Source organism: Diorhabda sublineata, chromosome 1, assembly GCF_026230105.1.
Source record: "Diorhabda sublineata isolate icDioSubl1.1 chromosome 1, icDioSubl1.1, whole genome shotgun sequence".
Lineage (NCBI taxonomy): Eukaryota > Metazoa > Arthropoda > Insecta > Coleoptera > Chrysomelidae > Diorhabda > Diorhabda sublineata.
This window is the reverse complement of record NC_079474.1, coordinates 15,313,396-15,330,590: the sequence shown is the minus strand read 5'-3', so window position 1 is coordinate 15,330,590 and position 17,195 is coordinate 15,313,396. Positions and strand designations below refer to the sequence as shown.

General features: G+C 37.7%; 1 protein-coding gene across 1 annotated transcript; it reads right to left on the bottom strand.

The window, feature by feature from the left end:
- Nucleotides 1-2,918: 2,918 nt before the first annotated feature.
- Nucleotides 2,919-14,607, bottom strand: LOC130452366 (glutamine-dependent NAD(+) synthetase). Its single transcript, XM_056791584.1, has 11 exons — nucleotides 14,260-14,607; nucleotides 13,947-14,202; nucleotides 13,678-13,786; nucleotides 13,340-13,626; nucleotides 12,289-12,492; nucleotides 11,254-11,404; nucleotides 11,024-11,192; nucleotides 9,096-9,422; nucleotides 7,356-7,631; nucleotides 4,776-4,923; nucleotides 2,919-3,902 (listed from the first exon to the last, which is right to left on the bottom strand). The coding sequence occupies exons 1-11, from the start codon at nucleotides 14,403-14,405 to the stop codon at nucleotides 3,789-3,791; spliced, it is 2,187 nt and encodes a 728-aa protein (XP_056647562.1). The 5' UTR covers nucleotides 14,406-14,607; the 3' UTR covers nucleotides 2,919-3,788.
- Nucleotides 14,608-17,195: the final 2,588 nt, after the last annotated feature.

The following is a 17,195-nucleotide window of genomic DNA, read 5'->3' as shown; positions in this document are numbered from 1 at the left end:
AAGAGTCTCTTTAGCCCCCTTTATTTTGGTTTAAGCTCATAATCTCTTGTCTCTTCCGTCTCCTCCTTGCTCCTTTCTTTTGCCTTCTTTCCCGTATCAAATTCTCTGACTTTCCTTCTAAGAGTCTCTTTAGCCCCCTTTGTTTTGGTTTAAGCTCATCATCTCTTGTCTCTTCCGTCTCCTCCTTGCTCCATTCTTTTGCCTTCTTTCCCGTATCAAATTCTCTGACTTTCTTTCTAAGAGTCTCTTTAGCCCCCTTTATTTTGGTTTAAGCTCATAATCTCTTGTCTCTTCCGTCTCCTCCTTGCTCCTTTCTTTTGCCTTCTTTCCCGTATCAAATTCTCTGACTTTCCTTCTAAGAGTCTCTTTAGCCCCCTTTGTTTTGGTTTAAGCTCATAATCTCTTGTCTCTTCCGTCTCCTCCTTGCTCCTTTCTTTTGCCTTCTTTCCCGTATCAAATTCTCTGACTTTCCTTCTAAGAGTCTCTTTAGCCCCCTTTGTTTTGGTTTAAGCTCATCATCTCTTGTCTCTTCCGTCTCCTCCTTGCTCCATTCTTTTGCCTTCTTTCCCGTATCAAATTCTCTGACTTTCTTTCTAAGAGTCTCTTTAGCCCCCTTTGTTTTGGTTTAAGCTCATCATCTCTTGTCTCTTCCGTCTCCTCCTTGCTCCTTTCTTTTGCCTTCTTTCCCGTATCAAATTCTCTGACTTTCCTTCTAAGAGTCTCTTTAGCCCCCTTTATTTTGGTTTAAGCTCATAATCTCTTGTCTCTTCCGTCTCCTCCTTGCTCCTTTCTTTTGCCTTCTTTCCCGTATCAAATTCTCTGACTTTCCTTCCTAAGAGTCTCTTCAGCCTCCTTTATTTTGGTTTAAGCTCATCATCTCTTGTCTCTTCCGTCTCCTCCTTGCTCCTTTCTTTTGCCTTCTTTCCCGTATCAAATTCTCTGACTTTCCTTCCTAAGAGTCTCTTTAGCCCCCTTTGTTTTGGTTTAAGCTCATAATCTCTTGTCTCTTCCGTCTCCTCCTTGCTCCTTTCTTTTGCCTTCTTTCCCGTATCAAATTCTCTGACTTTCCTTCCTAAGAGTCTCTTCAGCCTCCTTTATTTTGGTTTAAGCTCATCATCTCTTGTCTCTTCCGTCTCCTCCTAGCTCCATTCTTTTGCCTTCTTTCCCGTATCAAATTCTCTGACTTTCTTTCTAAGAGTCTCTTTAGCCCCCTTTATTTTGGTTTAAGCTCATAATCTCTTGTCTCTTCCGTCTCCTCCTTGCTCCTTTCTTTTGCCTTCTTTCCCGTATCAAATTCTCTGACTTTCCTTCTAAGAGTCTCTTTAGCCCCCTTTGTTTTGGTTTAAGCTCATCATCTCTTGTCTCTTCCGTCTCCTCCTTGCTCCTTTCTTTTGCCTTCTTTCCCGTATCAAATTCTCTGACTTTCCTTCTAAGAGTCTCTTTAGCCCCCTTTGTTTTGGTTTAAGCTCATCATCTCTTGTCTCTTCCGTCTCCTCCTAGCTCCATTCTTTTGCCTTCTTTCCCGTATCAAATTCTCTGACTTTCTTTCTAAGAGTCTCTTTAGCCCCCTTTATTTTGGTTTAAGCTCATAATCTCTTGTCTCTTCCGTCTCCTCCTTGCTCCTTTCTTTTGCCTTCTTTCCCGTATCAAATTCTCTGACTTTCCTTCTAAGAGTCTCTTTAGCCCCCTTTGTTTTGGTTTAAGCTCATCATCTCTTGTCTCTTCCGTCTCCTCCTTGCTCCTTACTTTTGCCTTCTTTCCCGTATCAAATTCCCCGACTTTCCTTCTAAGAGTCTCTTTAGCCCCCTTTGTTTTGGTTTAAGCTCATAATCTCTTGTCTCTTCCGTCTCCTCCTTGCTCCTTTCTTTTGCCTTCTTTCCCGTATCAAATTCTCTGACTTTCCTTTTAAGAGTCTCTTCAGCCTCCTTTGTTTTGGTTTAAGCTCATCATCTCTTGTTTCTTCCGTCTCCTCCTTTTTTTGCCTTCATTTGTGCACCAAATTCTCCGATTTCCTTCTGAGAGTTTCTTCAGCCTCCTTTGTTTTGGTGTAAATTCGTCATCTCTTGTCTCATCCGTCTCGTCCTTGCTTCTTTCTTCTGAAAATCTCTTCAGCGTCCTTAATTTGTCTGGTGTACGTTCTTCATCCATGATAGTTCCCACGACTTGGGACGAGTGAATGTCCAGCGAGGTAGTGCGACCTTATCTCTCTTTTGCAGAGTACTCTGGGAGTTCGCCAGGTATCCCGAGGGCAACGTTCTTGACTGAATAACGTGCAGGCATTCATCCCGTAGCCACGAAGGCTAACAGGTCTTTGTGATCCGCTGGCTATTATTATATGTAATACTATGAGAAACTCAAGACCGTCCATTCCTTCCGGATACATCCTATGAGCCATTCAGACGCGCTGTGATGTTATTTCTTTTTCTCTTTGTTCGTTTATGGTAGTCTTTTTGTATGGTTGGTTTTTTCCTTCGTTATTCTCCATAATATCGTCCATAAGTACGTGGTTACTGATGTCTTATTGGATAATTTACAATGCTACGCAGATGATGCGTTCCTACTCCACGAAAAGGCAGCAACAGAGTACGAACTACCCATAAATGATGGGAAATATATGGAGACGGGAAGGGATCTGATTAACTCCAATCAATTTAATGTCCTGGAGATCGAATACCTAGGAGGTGAAACCAGGAAGACTGACAAAACGTTTGGAGCACAATTAAGAGATATTTCAAGAGCCGCTGAGTTACGCTTTTACAAGATAATTATACAACTAACGGTGTTATATGGTAGAGAGTGCTGGATCACGAATAAAATAGAAGAAAACAAAAGACAAACGTGGGAAAGGAAGGTACTAAGGAGGATTTTTGGTTAGAACAAAGGACAAAAACAAAATGAGTCTGATTAAATGAACACACTTTTAAATTATATTGTTTATTGTTATTTTTATTTAGAATTAAAATAAAGTCTTTCCACAGTGAAGTGATTCCATCGGATAAGCGTAAATCTTCTTCTAATTATGTAATTCCCCTAAGTTAGAATATAAGGTTAACAAAGCCACCTTCTAAAATCCTTTCGCTAACGAAAGGATGCGCACACGACATTTTTTCTTTTCCTTACCTACGTTTTATGAACCAAGTTACAGCAAGTGTTGTATTACGTCGAGACATGACAATTGAAATGGCAACAATGGTACTGAGCGTACGACAACATGTAAAAGATGTTCGTCGAGTATTAGGACGTCCTGACTGTTATATTAGGGACGTGAAAGTGAAGTCGGACGAAAACAAGCTGGAGCCACAAACGCAGAAACAAAAACGTTCCTGGAAATGAACTTGATAACATCGGCGTCTCGGAATCATATAAATTTTATATAGACTTTTTTCGATGTTATATCTTTTGTTTTATCATATTAGGTAGGATCGAAGTTTCACTGCTAATCCTTCCCCCGAATTTTTCTCTATAATTGCACTTCTGTCGTAGGAGAAGCTCCCCAAGAGAAAGACTCCCGTCCAGGTGTTTTTAAGCCATGACGAACCACCGAGATTTAATCTCTTCACTCATAACCGTGAAGCAATTTGCTTATCAGATACTAGTGATTGGGGTAATTTTCGTTATACTGGTGGCAGTCATGACATCTGGTGACTGATCACCAGGTGATATGTTGTGACGACAATATGGCTCTAAAAGATCATGATATGTCTTATGAAATATGTAATAGAGGCACGTGGAGGCAATACAGGTGAAAAAAACTGTGGATAGAGAAAATTAAAACGTAATTTAACTGTTCAAACAGTAACTCCGGTTCGAATTTTACCGAAAGCGTCGTTACTTTTTTTGGATTTTAAACTATTAGAAGACTCGGAGGAATTCGCCCTCTTAATGTTATTGGTGTATTCGACCTAAAAAATATTTAATGTTCAGTAATTTTATACTGACTCCCGGCTGTAACAAATCATCTGATTTCAATGATTTTCTTTAAATATCTCGTAAGCGTTGTCGTAGTGGGATGTGGCAAAACTAAACACCAAAGTGTACTATTTGTAATATATTTCCTTGCTTTCGAGAATCGCGGTGTTTCAAATTTTGAAACTTTGAAAAAAGTTATTAAATTTAAAAAATCTTTGAAATCGGATGATTATTTATTGTCGAAGGTAGAGAGAAGTGAAGGGTTCTAGGAAAGAGAAAGAAGTAAACGGGCCGCGTTTTTATTTAATTACTTAAGATTTTTGCTAATGTACTCATCGGGTACCACTCATATGCCATCATTAGGTCGATGGTGTCGTCACTGTATAGAGGAAACGAAGAAGGATCTGTTCGAACAAAGAGATGGATCAAGAAAATCGTGGGATAAGGTTAAAACTCAAATATTGAAAGAACGAGGAATAAACTGGAAAGAAGAATTGAAGGTGGTAATAATATAGCAAATAAATGAAGAGAACTAAAATCCTCATACTCGAAAGGACATAACGAGTTCTAGAGGAGAAGAAGAAAACCTTCCAGAATGGCGTTGATGTAGACAAAGGGTATGGTATGGATCTAGAAATGTAGATGAAGGTTGAAAAAATTTAACATCCATAGTTCTCATTGAAAATTTCAACAACTTGTATTGTCCAAATGAGTGAAAAGTTCCCCAGGGTGTAAGCAATATTTACCCAGATGCTAACGTGGCGCCATCTTTACTTAATACATTTAGACGTATCCTTTTTCATTCCTTTCTCTCTCGACCTTCCATAATAATTACCAACAAGTTAAAAAATAAATCAAATACTAACGTGTTTATCGATGGCGCGAAACTGCCATGACCAATTCGCCCTGTATAAAAATGGTCGTAAATCAAATCTGTTATCTTCCGGGCTGTAGGATTCAGCGTGATAAGACGGTGTGATTACTGTCATCTTATGTCTATTTATCGCATAACACCTGGTTAAGAAATAAATAAAGAAAAATTTAACGTTTTATTTTATTCGAGAAGTACCTGACCTGATCCAGAGATGGCGGTAGTTACTTGAAGTTTAAAGACGCCATGTTGTTTAGAATTTGTTTGACAGCCATTAATAACGAACGTTTTCAGTGAATTTGTATACATCGTTATGAGATACAATATTTTTATTGGAAAGGCTTTAGCCCAATCAATATAAAAGCATCGCAGTAATCGATCAAATGAGGTGACGACTCCAGAAATGTTGCAGAAGATCCACGAAGCGGTAGTGGATGATGGTCGACTGAAAGTGTGCGAGCTAGCAGACATGATAGGCATTTCAAAAAGTGCGATACATCGCATATTAACTGAAAATTGCACGAGATGCATGCCGTGTTTGCTTGTCGTGGAGATGTTTCAAACAATGGAATGAAAAGGGAGAACCGGCTCCAAAGTGGCATCCAAAAAGACCGTTCCATATGCAGATCATTTTCATTGAATATTTTGAAAAGGACAAACTATCAGCGGCGAACTTATTGCAACGTTTGAGCGAAGAAATCAAGGAAAAACAGCCGCATTTGTTTTAGAATGTGTTGTTTCATCAAGACAATGCATAAGCTCATACATCCGTTATTACAATGGCAAAAAATAATAAATTATTTCCTCATGGGACTAAATCTGGCGAATAGAATGTCTATTTAGTCCCCTCGGATATATTTTTTTTCCAAAATTCCTGTTGGGCCAGGTACTTTTCGTAATATTAAATAAAATTTGATAAAAAACGTAATACAGAATGTATTTTCGGGTCCCCTTTTCTTGCTGGGGCCCTGCGAATACTGAATGTTCAAAGCTAATCTATTACTTCCGCTCGTTTTAAAAAATTCAGGATGTGAAATGTCTCTAGCTGCCAAAGATGTTTTTCTATTACGTGCGCTACCAGATCAAATTATGTCGAATTTTCACGTATAAAAAATCGATTTTCCCAAAAAGTCATTTTTGCAATTTGTGAATATTAGAACTCAAAATATAATGAACCGATTTTTTAGAAAATTTGAACATTAGCTCTTCACATAAATCAAAGGGTAATCAGGAAGAGGTTTTTTTTTTGTTTTCCATATTTTCCTATTTTTTTTTAATAACAAATGAACCGAGATTTTTTTATCTAAAATCGAATTTTTCACTTTCAAGTTCTGCAAAATATATATGTACAATAAAAACTCTTTTATTATTTCGAAAAATATATCAACTTTAAAATCCTTATCAATTTTTTTGTTTCAAATGATGCGGTAACGAATTAAAGTGTTCACCGTAAAACCAATTTTTAACCGGTTTATTTATAGATATTTTTCATTTGAAATTTTTTTTTGGCATACTTCAAAAAATGTACAATAATATGTACAGGGTTCGGCAAAGAAACGAGAAGATTGCGTAAATAATTTTATTGTTGAAAAAATATTTTTTTCCTCGCAATTATTAATGGATTAATGGTAAATGAAAGAGTAACCATTTTTTTGAAAATTACACCTGCCAAATGTCCTCCGTAGACACCATAACATTCATGAAATCGAGTCGAAAGTTCTGCTTAACTCTTCGCAGCTTATCAACAGATTTGCTCCAAATTCGTCACGAATTCATTGTTTGAGGATTGTTTTGAGTAGATCAGTTCCAAACACGTTTTTAGATAATCTCATAAAAATAAGTCGCAGATAGTAAGTTCGGGCGACCGAGGGGGCCAAGCGATATCCTCGTTTCCAGAAATTGCACAGTCTTGTTGCAAAAGTGTGTTTTCATTAACTGGAAACCGGTAAAGTTCAGAGGTGTGATGACCTTTTGCCGACATTGCACACCATATTGTCACTTTATGAGCATGATGAGGCGTTTCATAAAGCCCACTACCTGAAATTTTCCACATCCAATCCACAAGTTGTTAATTTGGTTATCATTTTCTTCCAACCTGGTAAGCATAACCTCACAAATTCTGTGACGCCGTTGATAATCACTGAGATTTAACAACCTGGATTTTATAAGGGTGATATCGAAGATGTTGATGGAGTATCCTTCTCAACAATCTGTCACTTATTTGAAGGCGTGGACTTCTTGACACTTGACACGTTCGGTATTTTCAGAGGTTCGAATCGTTATACTGGCACTTCCACCTCTTTTTCTAGACGTCGATCCAGTTTGTTCGAGGTTGTTCACCTATAAGAGCCTTAATTACATAATCGCAATGCTCACGCGTCAAATTTAGACTAAATGGCAAGCCAGTCGGGTCCCGGCAGTGACTGTCTTCCCTGCCATTTCACCGTGCGCCGCAAACTCCACTCCAAATCGTCCCGTTACGTTGCCGAACCCTTTACATTAAAAATCACGAAGATTTTTTAGCTTTCAAAACCTTACAACGCTATTAATTTGATCCTCTAAAGCATAAACTTACCTAAAAAAATGTTTAACTTTCTCTGCTACTTGTTTAGGAGTATGCTTTTCAGACCAAGTGTGAATTAATTTACAATACATAGAATAAGGTCCGCAACTTTCGATTTTCCTCAATCTACCATATTGGCTCAATTCTTCGTAAGTCATACCCATATCTTGTTCGTCAGTTTGAGTAATAGTTCCTTGTTTCAAAGGCTCCAATTCGGCAGTAGGTGGCGCATTAATGATTTCTTTCAAAATCGGAAGTTTGAATTCGCTTTTGGCGTAATTCATAAATCTAAGGCATAAAAAAACGATCAGTATTTCTGATTCATCTTTCTCATTCTGGCGAACAATATTAACTAATTGCAAAATTCAAATTATTCATATTCTAACTGTTATGAATTCATTCGTCTACTGACGTAGACCTTGAAGCCGGTCTTTACAATATGTTATGGCCGTTTTTATAGAATCAATTTGTAAGAAAGACTTTTCATTTGTTTGAGGCAAATCAGAGATTTCGCACATTCTTGATATGATTAAAGTGTATATAAATAAGTCTTTTATAGACGCAGTAGGTCCGTTAATAATCCAATGTCATCGCGAACACATTGGGATGGGAGTATTACTCGCCAATTTGGAACTCGGCTTCTAAGGATACTCGACTCAATACAGAAGGAAACAATTCGACTTATAAGCGATCCATAGTTGACCAAAAGCATGGATAGCTTAGAACGTAGAAAAAAGATCGCAGGCCCGACTCTGACGTGGCTTACCAGCACCGAGTTCGCCTACAGACGCCAATAATGTCATTTCATCGGGACTCATTTTCTTTAAATAAATACAAGCCTGTAGAATCAACTACCAAGTCACGTTTTTCCCGATCAGCTTCTTGAGTTTGTGTTTATCCTGGAGGCTGTTAAAACGCTGAAAGATATATTTCAATCAGACCCGAGCTCCCTCATCCATCAGGGAAGTGTCAGATTCAGACAAGGTTTGGTTTGGGTTAAGTTAGGTTAGGTAGATGCGATTTTCATGTACTAAGACAAGATTCACTCGATTCGTGGTTCCCACGTTGCGTATAGGTCTCGTCACTACACTCTAAGTCTAAAATACCCTCGAGCTAAGGACCTAGAACCCTCTTTTCTCGATTTATCAGTCTCCAGCACACCTTAAATATAAGGTTTCATTGGAATGAGATGTTGGTACCACTCCGAAGTAAAAAAAGAAAACAAAATCGAGAAAGGGTTTTGGAGAAGGTTTTGGTCAAGTAACGAAAATAGTAGATGGACGATTAAAAGATATATTGAGCACCAGAGGTGGAGAGAAGAAATAAAGAGGACAGGAAGAAAATGAAACAAAGGGGTATACATGAATAGAAGAAACTGCGAAAAAAGGAGCCCAGATAATGACTCAATCCCAAGATATATTACACCTAAAAAGGTAGATAGGCGACAGGATTAATAACAAAACATCACGTAAGACCGATGCTACATGGTTATCAACGTTTAGAATTTAATTTCCCTCAATATAATTTAGATTTTTCTAATCAATTCCCTGTAAATGTGAAAACCTTCATTTCTTATTCTAAAACATAACCTCACAAGCAGACGCCATGATGAATGGCGAACATTTTGGCGCCAAATTTGAATATAAATTTAGAAGTATATTTTCCAGTGGAAATTTCTTAAATTGAAAGATCTTCGCATTTAATAAATTAAAATGTATAATATTTAAAGTTCAATAAACGGAGAATACTTACCGCTTCAAATCCGTTTTTGAAATACCACCTATGGGGTTGATATCAGCACTGGAGCAATCGTATTTCGTCATATAACCTCTAAGAGATTCGTCAACATTAGCACTACCTAAAACCAGAAGTCCTCCAGGTCGCCCTCTCGTCCAAAGCATCAATTGAGCGAACAGATAAGAAAATACCATACGAATTCTGGCTTGGATGTTTTGTAATGCGAGATTTTGTCTCGGGCAACCACCGTTTACAGAAAACTTTGGGATCATGTTAGTTACATGAGTAAATATCTCTATGCAAGATGAAACGGCTCTATCTATTGTAATACTCATATGATAACTACAATAAAACGTAATTTTTTTTAAAAAAAAAAAGAAAAACTTTTACAGTACATACTTGGATAACTGTAGTTTAAGTACTGATTCAGCCCCAAGGAAACAAAAACGAACACGGACTTAGAGCACCAAGCAACTAAATTGGAGTAGTTGAGCTAACAGGCCGATCAAGCAACAGAAAAGCAAAAAAGGTTTTAGAACCATTAATACACCAGTGAACTGTACTTTAGGTACTGCTCAGTTTAGCTATGGCAAAGCAAAAACCAACCATATCCTTTGAGCCGACTAATACTCAAACCAACTCAAAGTAGTTCAACTTCGACTGAGCAATCTTATTTTGAGTTCTATTCGAAGCTTTAGAACCCATTCATGACCATTAAATCAAAGTATTATAGTTGAACTTTGATTCAATTATTGGATGCTAGTCAAACAATCTACGGTGAACCAAAAACGAATCGTACCCTTACAATTAATTGAGTTACTTCTCAACCAGTTCCGAGTAATTAACACTTTCCCTAAAAAAATCTAGCGGGGTTCTGGTCGATGAAGATTTAGTAAACCAAAAGTAAACTGTAGCTTTAGAATGCATTAATAAAAAACTGTAGCCATAGTAGTGGTCAATAAAACATCAGAAAACTTAAAACCATTCATGTATCGGTTAATCGAATCAAAGTAGTCAAATATTGACTGAAAAGTCATAGACTGTGCACTAGTCCACCAGACCCTAACGAACAATACTTTTAGACAATTACAAGTCAAACAGTGCCCCGATAGAGCTCCTGTTAGTATTCTTAGATTGATACATTCACCAGATCTTCGCTGGTTATAGTTTCCCAGAAGAGTCTCAGCCCTTGTAGATTGTCCAAATATTTGATTTTGCTCCTATCCTATCTTCTTTTCCAACAGTTTTTCTATTGTTCTGTAGCTGATACCACGAAGGGTTCAAGTCACATGGAAGGCTTGTGTGTTCCGCTTTAGCGAGCTTATCAGCTAACAACCTTAGTTTGGATACTGATCAATGAAGCTCCAGTAACCAGTTAACCAAAGCAGAGTAGTTGAACTTTAGCTTGGTCGATTTAACTTCACTAAACGATAAAATCTATTCATACACTAGTTAACCAAATCACAGTAGTGGATTATTGATTGCATAACTGTAGCTAGAAGAATAATCAACCAAGCATAAGTGAACCAAAAAACAACCGTAGCCTTCGAACTACTCATTCACGAGTCAATCGGAGTAGTTGAGGTTTGATAGAAAATAGTAGCCTGCATTCTAGTCCAATCATGCCTCATCAAACCAAAAGCGAACTGAGTTTTTAGTCAAACATTTATTGAACAACTATAGCTGGGTACCAGTCAACCAAACCTGAGTAAAACAAAAATGAAAGGTAGCCTTAGAACTTCAGCTTAAATACTGATCGTTAAAACTTCGGTAAACCAAAAATAAACCTTAGAACCATTCATGCACTAGTCAACCAAACCTAATCGAACCTTTGAAACTATCTCATCAAGTCCACTTAAACAGAGTGGATGAGCATTGACACACAACAACTTAGTCAAAAAAAAAAAATGAGTTGTTTGAGGAATTGTATGTTTAGTATTCACCTTCCTATAGATGTCGCCAAAGTATCAGCTCTTATCTTTGTTTCTTTAGACGAATTTTCACTTCCCATGTAACAAGTAACTAATAGTTTATTGCATAATTCTTGCGCATTTTCAGGGGTATATTCAGGACTTGCCAATATTCGTCGTAAGTCTGATAATACTTTTTGATCTAAAAATTTCGATAATGAAAAAAATTTTTTCGCGGTTTATCCTGCGGTAAAAGTGATTACCTCCTCCTTGATGAATAGCTTCCATTATAAGATTACACATGGAATATACGATCACGGCAGAACTGGAAGAATCGACACCACCGCTTAATGGCAAAAAGAAACCACCTTGTCCAGATCTCCTGAGATAATCCCATAACCAACACGCAGGTCCCTATGTAGCAAATAAATAGTAACTAATACATTTTTTTTCCAATTAGTTAAAATAATCTGGTCACCAACAATACGAATGATTCAAACCTCCACATTCGCCGTCGAAGAGCCATCAGATATTCGGAAAGTCGATGTAAATTTCTTAACCTTCCACCAATTAATATCCAATTGGACACAACTCCGGGGGTTTAGGAGACCAATAGAGAAACGATTTTGCACTTGGTAGTAGTCTTGGTTCAGTTGAAAAATTGGATGTTGAAGGTAAAGTATGAAACGAAGTTCGAGGATTGTGGGTGCAGTTTTACGGCTTTTGGAACCGAATCGTTGTTTTATGGGGTCTTGGTCTCTTAACAGGCTTTATTTGAGCCTCCAGGTTGGATGCTTTCTGTGGAGGAGGGTCGGAGATCGAGGCAACCTTAGAGTACGATGCCTTGAAGCAATGAACCATGTTGGTAGCCCTGGTCTTCTTTCTCATATTCTCTCCGCACCACCGTTTGAGCCGGGAATTATCAAAAGCATCGGTCAGAGCTTCCACATCGGTAGAAACCGATACATTGGGGGTAGTGGGTTCCAGAACCCAGGAGGGGGGAACAGTAGGACTTATCATAGTCCTTACTGTTGCTGGGCCCTTGAAGTTTTTTGAAAGAAAGGAATGTGGTCACTGGGCTCCCTCACAAACGTCAACAGGTCTTCGAGGGGGGAATCGAGGTTGCCCTATAGATAATTATCCGCAAATCTTGAGTAAGTTAATTGAAAACTTTCAAAATAAACTCAAGATTAGATAAAACAAATTGAAAATAAACAAATGTGTGATATAAATAATAAAAATATTAATAAAACGCACTTTATTCGTATATCGTATAAATTTTTTTCTTTTACATTTACCTGAGCAATTTCCTCTTCCGGTTGAAGAAAATTCCAAACAATCGGTTGTGCAATTGGAAGTATAACATCGTATTCCGATGAAAGAGAATAATCTACGACTATTCTAGGATAACTAGAGCTAGAAGAGGCTAAATTAGCATTAGATCTTTGATTGTTCCTATATGATCTGATATCTTCTAGATCTATAGTAGAAGCAATAACTTCCTATAAAAAAATATCGAAAGGAAAATAATCAAGAAATCAAATGTTTTGACAATTTTACCAGAAAAGAACCAAAAAAATATTTACGGTAAACAACCGATTATAGACACTTTTCGATGAAAAGATTAATCATAATTTTATACACATTATAGAAAATATTTTTTCTACTTCCTTGATTAAATTATGTACTTTACACACTTTCGAGTTCGTAAAACTTTAACTTTACTCACTAGTACGTAAAGAAACATAATTTAACCAGTAGTGCGTAAAAAAACTTATTATTAAGGTCTCCGTGACGAAGTGACTCGAGTACGAGGTTGAGATTTGGAAGGTCCCAGCTTCAAGTCAATAATTATTTTTATGTGTGCCGAAAAGAACGGAGATCCCAGGTTTAAATCGGGCTGCAACCATTAATTTTTCCTATTTTGATAAAATTTTCACTAGTAGAAAAGATATTGTATGCAATTCGTGTGTAGAGGCCACTTTTGTGCGAAAAATACATACTTTAGACACACTTTTGAGCGCGTAAAACTTTAACTCTACTCATTAGTACGTAATTTAAGCAGTAGTGCGTAAAAAAACATATTATTAAGGTCTCCTTAGTGTAGTGGATAGAATACAAGGTGGTAGGTCCCAGGTTCAAGTCGTGGTCATTCCATTTTTTATTTTTCTACTCATGTAGTAAAACTTATTTCTAAGTGGCAAATTAATAACACAAATTTGTATGTTGTTTAGTTAATTTGTTCTAATCTTGATTAAAATGTATTATTATGCATTCGATCTCTAAATAACACATTGAAATATGTTCAAAAATCAATCAACATGTACCAATTAATTTACAAAAACTTACAACTTCGCTAAGTGAGAATTGTTTCGCTCTACTCAATAACTTCCCATTGAGTGAAATGCATGATACACCTTCGAAATAAACTCTCTGTCCATCACATCCTCTCAAATTGCTATAAATGTAACAGCCCCCGCATTTCATAGTAGCGCTTTTAACCAGATCCGCTATCACATAACCTTTCCTCAATTCAGTGTGGCTACCAGAACCATTACATATTATTTCAACACCATCAAGAGACATGGGAATGTGAGAACTACTAGAACACCATAGTTCTTCACATATTTCAAAACCTCAAAGGAAACTACAGTATAGATGAATTTTTTTTATAAGTTTTGTTATACCTATACAAGTGTCCAATGTGGAAATTACTGCATCACCAATTGGTACAATTCGTTGACCTGTAATATTTGTAATCATTCTGGGAAGATAGAAATCTTCTGTACATCTGGTCTAAAATAATATTCAAAACCGATTTTATTACAGAAAAGCCATATTCTTCAAAAATTCAATTTTTATAATTTCGATAACTTTAAGAAGTGATATCGTGATTAAATTTTTTTATAACAAAAGACTTCTAGATAAAAATAGAGCGAAAATAAATAAGTACTACCTTCTTCCAGCTGGCAAACCATCTACTTTCTCTATAATTTCCACTATCACAGAGAATTTTTTTGGGCTTGATAAGCAAAATTTTTTTATTTAAAAATATAACTCTACAGTTATAAGAAACGTTTTTATGCATTATTGGCATACCGACATCAATGAGAATGTCTTTGCACAATGGTGCGTTTAAAAGTTCATGTAATACTTCCCACGAATGAAGAAACGTATCACTTTCATAGAAATGGTCCTCACAACTGTATCCACTTGAACAAATACATTTATAAATGTATAGACTTCAGTAAATTGTTTGTTATTCCTACCTTATTTCTAATTCTGGTCCTGTCCTAAATGTCGCTCCTAGTTCTTTAGCCTCTAAAATAGATTGTAAAATACGATCGAGATTTCCTTCGAAATCTAACGCCCATTGATTTAAAGTTGAGGCCGCTACTGTTACCCTTCTACCCATTTTTATACTTATTACTTAACTTTACGTAACACCTCACAAAAAATATTTTATCGATTACACAAACTGAGATTACCAAGATAAAACTAAATTAATCCAAATCAAAACAAAATTCAACAACATAACCTTACATAAAGAGCTTGCAAATCACAGATTCGTTTAGGTAGAGGAGAGTCCACACATCTATGGATTCAGTGGCGCCACTGAAAACCGGAGCGGAAGTAAATTAAATTGTGTTAACAAGTGTTAACGTCGACTTGATTGTGGATCATAGAGTTTATTATGGTCAAACAAAGGTGGTTGAACTTTAGTTTAAACCAAGAATAAACAGGATTTATTTATTTTACAGGTCACAGTTAAGAAAAAAAAAACAAATATAACTAAATATTTTCCGAGATTTGTTTCAAAGTTGAATTACCCAAGAAAAGTTTTAAAAATACAAATTAACGAAAAACCCAAAAAATCGTGTTATTTCTATGAAGTGGTGCTTTTTGTCAACATGGTGAAGAAATGCAAAGAAACAGTCGAAGCCAAAATAAACGATACGTTAACTTGGAAGGAAAAGGAAAAAATTGGGAGGAGTTGGCAAGGGACTTTAATGACAAAAATTACAAAAACGGTTATATTTTTGATAGAACTACAATAAATTTATAAAGATTTGCTCTAAAACGAATAACTTTTTATTTTCTCGGCATGCCCACAATGTTAATAATTCCTTCATCATTAACGTCGAGTTTATCAAAGATAAATTGCAAATCTTGCAATCATTCTACTGAAACCATTCATAATATTGTAAAAATGTAAACAATTTGACAAAGCTAGGTTTGGATCCTCCGATTCGTGTTAAACTGAAGTTTAAGCCACCCCAGACCGCGGAGCTAGGTTCGGATCCTCCGATTCGTATTAATTTGAAGTTTAAACTATCCCTAGACCATGAAATCCTTCGATTCGTGTTAAACTGAAGTTCAAACCACCCACAGACCGCGGAGTTAGGTTTGGATCCTCCGATTCGTGTTAAACTGAAGTTTAAACCACCCACAGACCGCGGAGTTAGGTTTGGATCCTCCGATTCATGTTAAACTGAAGTTTAAGCCACCCCAGACCGCGGAGCTAGGTTCGGATCCTCCGATTCGTATTAATTTGAAGTTTAAACTATCCCCAGACCACGAAATCCTTCGATTCGTGTTAAACTGAAGTTCAAACCACCCACAGACCGCGGAGTTAGGTTTGGATCCTCCGATTCGTGTTAAACTGAAGTTTAAACCACCCACAGACCGCAGAGTTAGGTTTGGATCCTCCGATTCGTGTTAAACTGAAGTTTAAGCCACCCCAGACCGCGGAGCTAGTTCGGATCCTCCGATTCGCATTAATTTGAAGTTTATACTATCCCCAGACCACGAAATCCTTCGATTCGTGTTAAACTGAAGTTCAAACCACCCACAGACCGCGGAGTTAGGTTTGGATCTTCCGATTCATGTTAAACTGAAGTTTAAACCACCCCCAGACCGCGGAGTTAGGTTCGGATCCTCCGATTCATGTTAAATTGAGATTTAAACCACCCCCAGACCGCGGTGTTAGGTTTGGATCCTCCGATTCGTGTTAAACTTAAGTTTAAGCCACCCCAGACCGCGGAGCTAGGTTCGGATCCTCCGATTCGTATTAATTTGAAGTTTAAACTATCCCTAGATCACGAAATCCTTCGATTCGTGTTAAACTGAAGTTCAAACCACCCACAGACCGCGAAGTTAGGTTTGGATCCTCCGATTCATGTTAAACTGAAGTTTAAACCACCCCCAGACCGCGGAGTTAGGTTTGGATCCTCCGATTCATGTTAAACTGAAGTTTAAGCCACCCAGACCGCGGAGCTAGTTTGGATCCTCCGATTCGCATTAATTTGAAGTTTAAACTATCCCCAGACCACGAAATCCTTCGATTCGTGTTAAACTGAAGTTCAAACCACCCACAGACCGCGGAGTTAGGTTTGGATCCTCCGATTCGTGTTAAACTGAAGTTTAAACCACCCACAGACCGCAGAGTTAGGTTTGGATCCTCCGATTCGTGTTAAACTGAAGTTTAAGCCACCCCAGACCGCGGAGCTAGTTCGGATCCTCCGATTCGCATTAATTTGAAGTTTAAACTATCCCCAGACCACGAAATCCTTCGATTCGTGTTAAACTGAAGTTCAAACCACCCACAGACCGCGGAGTTAGGTTTGGATCCTCCGATTCATGTTAAACTGAAGTTTAAACCACCCCCAGACCGCGGAGTTAGGTTCGGATCCTCCGATTCATGTTAAACTGAAGTTTAAGCCACCCCAGACCGCGGAGCTAGGTTCGGATCCTCCGATTCGTATTAATTTGAAGTTTAAACTATCCCTAGACCACGAAATCCTTCGATTCGTGTTAAACTGAAGTTCAAACCACCCACAGACCGCGGAGTTAGGTTTGGATCCTCCGATTCATGTTAAACTGAAGTTTAAACTACCCCCAGACCGCGGAGTTAGGTTCGGATCCTCCGATTCATGTTAAATTGAGATTTAAACCACCCCCAGACCGCGGTGTTAGGTTTGGATCCTCCGATTCGTGTTAAACTGAAGTTTAAGCCACCCCAGACCGCGGAGCTAGGTTTGGATCCTCCGATTCATGTTAAACTGAAGTTTAAGCCACCCCAGACCGCGGAGCTAGTTCGGATCCTCCGATTCGCATTAATTTGAAGTTTAAACTATCCCCAGACCACGAAATCCTTCGATTCGTGTTAAACTGAAGTTCAAACCACCCACAGACCGCGGAGTTA